We start from the raw sequence: 4,928 nt of genomic DNA on the forward strand, positions 1-4,928 counted from the left end.
TGCTTGCTTTATGAGTTAGTATATGACTGATTTTGGTAAATTTTCTTTTCTTTTTTTTTTGAGACATAGTTTCACTCTTGTTACCCAGGCTGGAGTGCAGTGGCGTGATCTCGGCTCACTGCAACCTCCGCCTCCCAGGTTCAAGCGATTCTCCTGCCTCAGCCTCCCAAGTAGCTGGTATTACAGGCATGTGCCACCACACCTGGCTAATTTTTGTATTTTTAGTAGAGACAGGGTTTCACCATGTTGGTCAGGCTGGTCTCGAACTCCTGACCTCAGATGATCCACCTGCCTTGGCCTCCCAAAGTGCTGGGATTATAGGCATGAGCCACCGTGCCCGGCCTGATTTTGGTAAATTTTCTATGTGCATTTGAAAGTAATGGTATGCCTTTTGGCTCTCTGACCAGCACCATGGTGGTTGACAAGAACAAGGGCCTTACGAAAGGTGGCAAAAAGGGAGCCAAGAAGAAAGTGGTTGATCCATTTTCTAAGAAAGATTGGTACGATGTGAATGCACCTGCTATGTTCAATATAAGAAATATTGGAAAGACACTCGTCACCAGGACCCAAGGAACCAAAATTGCATCTGATGGTCGTGTGTTTGAAGTGAGTCTTGCTGATTTGCAGAATGATGAAGTTGCATTTAGAAAATTCAAGCTGATTACTGAAGATGTTCAGGGTAAAAACTGCCTGACTAACTTCCATGGCGTGGATCTTACCAGTGACAAAATGTGTTCCATGGTCAAAAAATGGCAGACAATGATTGAAGCTCACGTTGATGTCAAGACTACCGATGGTTACTTGCTTCGTCTGTTCTGTGTTGGTTTTACTAAAAAACGCAACAATCAGATATGGAAGACCTCTTATGCTCAGCACCAGCAGGTCCTGAGAAATCTGGAAGACCTCTTATGCTCAGTACCAGCCAAATCCGGAAGAAGATGATGGAAATCATGACCCGAGAGGTGCAGACAAATGACTTGAAAGAAGTGGTCAATAAATTGATTCCAGACAGCATTGGAAAAGACATAGAAAAAGCTTGCCAATCTATTTATCCTCTCCATGATGTCTTCGTTAGAAAAGTAAAAATGCTGAAGAAGCCCAAGTTTGAATTGGGAAAGCTCATGGAGCTTCATGGTGAAGGCTGTAGTTCTGGAAAAGCCACTGGGGACGAGACAGGTGTTAAAGTTGAACGAGCTGATGGATATGAACTACCAGTCCAAGAATCTGTTTAAAATTCAGACTTCAAATAGTGTCAAATAAAAAGTGCTATTTGTGGAAAAAAAAAGAGAAAGTAATGGTATGTTTTGCGGTTTAGGTTATTGTATCTTATATATGTCAGGTAATGTATACTAAACATGTTGTTTAAGTATTCTCATTTTTAAATTTTTGTTTATTTACTCTTTCAGTTATGGAGAGAAGTATATTAAAAATTTCACATTACAGTTATGGACTCTTTTTTTCTCTTAGGTTTGTTAATTACTAAATTATTTATTTTAATGCTATACCATTAGGCACATACAAATTTATATTTTTTCAATTGTACTGATTGTTGACTTTTTGATAATTATGAAATACCCCACATTATCACTTATAGCATGTTGGTCCTAAAGTTCTTTTTTTTTTTTGAGACAGAGTCTGGCTCTGTAGCCCAGGCTGGAGTGCAGTGGCGCAATCTCGGCGCACTACAAGCTCCACCTCCTGGTTTCACACCATTCTCCTGCCTCAGCCTCCCCAGTAGCTGGGACTACAGGCGCCCGCCACCACGCCCGGCTAATTTTTTGTATTTTTTAGTAGAGACGGGGTTTCACCGTGTTAGCCAGGATGGTCTCGATCTCCTGACCTCGTGATCTGCCTGCCTCAGCCTCCCAAAGTGCTGGGATTACAGGCGTGACTAAGGTTCATTTTGTCTGATTTTTTTTATTTTTTTTTGAGACAGAGTCTCGCTCTGTCGCCCAGGCTGGAGTGCAGCGGCGCCATCTCGGCTCACTGGAAGCTCCGCCTCCCGGGTTCACGCCATTCTCCTGCCTTAGCCTCCCGGGTAGCTGGGACTACAGGCGCCCGCCACCACGCCCGGCTAATTTTTTTGTATTTTTAGTAGAGACGGTGTTTCACTGTGTTAGCCAAGATGCTCTTAATCTCCTGACCTCGGCATCCACCCATCTTGGCCTCCCAAAGTGCTGGGATTACAGGCGAGAATTTTGTCTGATATTAATTACTACAGTCATACCAGCTTTCTTTAAATCAGGGTTTGTATGGTACTTTTTAAAATTTTACTTTCATCTTTTTAATATCCATATATTTTGGGTGTATCTCTTGTAAAAAGTATATAATAGTTGAGTTTTAATCCAAATAATAACCTTTACCTCTTAATTGGAATATTTAATTTGTTTTTAATATAATTACTAATATATTTGAGTTTAAATCTATCATCTTACTTACTTTTTTTCTATTAGCCCCACCTGCTCTATATTTCTTTCTCTTTCCTTTCTTGCTTTCTTATAGATTCATCAAATAGTTTTTATTTATTCCATTCTTCTCTATTAGTTTGATAGGTTTATCTTTTTTTGCAGTTTTAAAAAAATGGTTACCTTAGATTCCAGTAGGCATTCTTGACTTATTAAAGCCTAGCAAAAATGATCTTCCACACTCTGGTAATTCAAGGGCTTTCAAGTACGTCGTGTATCTCTTGCCTTTTGTACTATTTATTCTCATGTATCTTAAAAATTGCACGTCTGTTTTTAAACCCCGCATGACGTCATAATTATTGCTGTTTCATACAGTCAATGTTCATTTAGATCTCTGTGTGTGTGTGTGTGTGTGTGTGTGCGCATGTGTATTTATAATATTCTTTCTAATGCTTTTACTTTCTTTCTGGAAATCTATGATTCCATCTAGAATTGTTTTTCTTCTGCCTGAAAATTTTCCTTTAGTGTTTAGTGTTTCAACATGGGTCTGTTAGGTTTTTGATTATCTGAAAAAAGTATCTAGTTTGTCTTTATTTTGAAGGACATAAAAGACTTTTATGATGCTACAAAATTTTTAGTTGGCAATTATTTTATTTATATGTGTGTATATATAAATGGTATATTATATATAAAAATATATAAATAAATATATATTCCATTGTTTCAGACATTCTCCCCCTTGTCCATATTGGGTATCAGCAGCCCCATTTCTCTTTGATAATTAGGAGCAGGGAACCCAGCCTGTATAGTCTCCTTTGTTACTTGCTAATTCAGTGGCATGTGGAGCTCAAAATTGCCAAGTGGAAGATTCAACTTCCAGTGTCCTCTGGTAGAAACATTTCTTCCTTAGTAATTATGGGCTTTAAACCAGCAGAGCTCCCCATGGTGAGAACTGAAAGCATATATTTTGTATTTAGTAACTGGGTAAATATCTACAGAGTGGGTTTATGGACACTGGCCAACTGTGAAAATGGACTAAGGCAGAAGTTCTCTGTATCACCTGTCTTCCAAAACCCCCAGTTCGACAGTTGAACTGCAGTGGTGTTTTGAGTCCTTGGGGATTACTGTCAATTTAGAGTCAATGTCCAGTAATCTCTGACAAGCCCGGGCAGTCCCTTCTCCATGCACCATCAGCCCTGTGCCTGAAGGTCCCATGGCGGGTATGAAGGAAGAATTATTGTGCACACTTGTGGCAGTGTCCTAGGACTCTTCCACACGGGAGCTGGATTCCCTTTCAGTCAAGCAGCTCCACGTTGGTGAAGTAGCAAAACACTGAGAATTGGATGAGAGGCCAGGAATCTTTGTGCTGTCACCAGACCTAATCTTTGTTTTTTTGTTTATTGATTAACTGAACAGAAAAAAATTAGGACTTTGGTAGTCTCCCAGTCTATTCCAGTCACAGGAACAGTAAGATGATTTGACCACTGACGGATATCTCCATGAGTTAAAACATTTTGAAATCATTTAAATCTGCTGCCAGTTATTGTACCCGCACCTCCCTTATCTCTGTGGTTGAGTGCCTCTACTTCCTCTATTCCTTTCAAGTATGCTCTCTGGTTCCCAAGTTGTGGGCTCTAAGCCAACAATATCAGCATCAGCTGGTAATTTGTTAGAAGTGCAAATTCTCAGACCCCACCCAGACCTACTGAATCAGAAACTTCGCAAGTGGGGCCCATCAATCTGTTTTTTACAAGCCTCCAGGTGATTCTGATGCATGCTAATGTCTCAGGAACACTGCAATATACCACCACCTCTACTGAAAGAAAGGATCCCATTTCTGTGGCAGTATCAACTAATGTCACCCCTGGCCAGTGGAGGACAGCCACTGCTGAGCTTTGATAATGATGCTGGTGTTCCTAATCAATATACTTCTTCTTTTTTTTTTTTTTTTTTGGAGATGGCGTCTTGCTCTTGTTGCCCAGGCTGGAGTGCAGTGGTGTGATCTTAGCTCACTGCAGCCTCCGCCTCCCAGGTTCTAGCGATTCTCTTGCCTCAGCCTCCCAAGTAGCTGGGACTGTAGGCACCCGCCACCACACCTGGCTAATTTTTGTAGTTTTTAGTAGAGACGGGGTTTCACCATGTTGGCCAGGCTGGTCTCGAACTCCTGACCTCAGGTTATCCACCCACCTCGGCCTCCCAAAGTGCTGGGATTACAGGCATGAGCCACAGTGCCTGGCCATCAATATACTTCTTAGTGCCTCATTAAATAAAGTTTCTCTGTGTCTTCTGGGAGACGTATTTAGGTTATGCATGAGTAGATCACACATGTAAATCCACGGCAACATTGCTATGTTTCTAATCTTTGAGTTATTTTCTCCAAGAAAATTATGCCAAAATATCTTAGCACTTCCACTTGATTTAATACAGGTCATCACTGAATCCACAGTTTAGGTTACCATTCTTGAAGTCTAACAGAGCCATTGCTTTATCTAATATTGCATTGGAATGTCTAGTTAGAGTATC

The 4,928-nt window shown here is 40.6% G+C and overlaps 1 protein-coding gene across 1 annotated transcript; it reads left to right on the forward strand.

Moving 5' to 3' along the window:
- The first annotated feature begins 394 nt into the window (after positions 1-394).
- LOC100975741 (small ribosomal subunit protein eS1-like) lies at positions 395-1,288 on the forward strand. The gene is made up of 2 exons (XM_003828205.6): positions 395-886; positions 922-1,288. Exons 1-2 carry the CDS (start codon positions 412-414, stop codon positions 1,230-1,232), a joined length of 786 nt encoding a protein of 261 aa, XP_003828253.4. The 5' UTR covers positions 395-411; the 3' UTR covers positions 1,233-1,288.
- Positions 1,289-4,928: the final 3,640 nt, after the last annotated feature.

Source organism: Pan paniscus, chromosome 8 (genome assembly GCF_029289425.2).
Source record: "Pan paniscus chromosome 8, NHGRI_mPanPan1-v2.0_pri, whole genome shotgun sequence".
NCBI classification, from domain to species: Eukaryota; Metazoa; Chordata; class Mammalia; order Primates; family Hominidae; genus Pan; species Pan paniscus.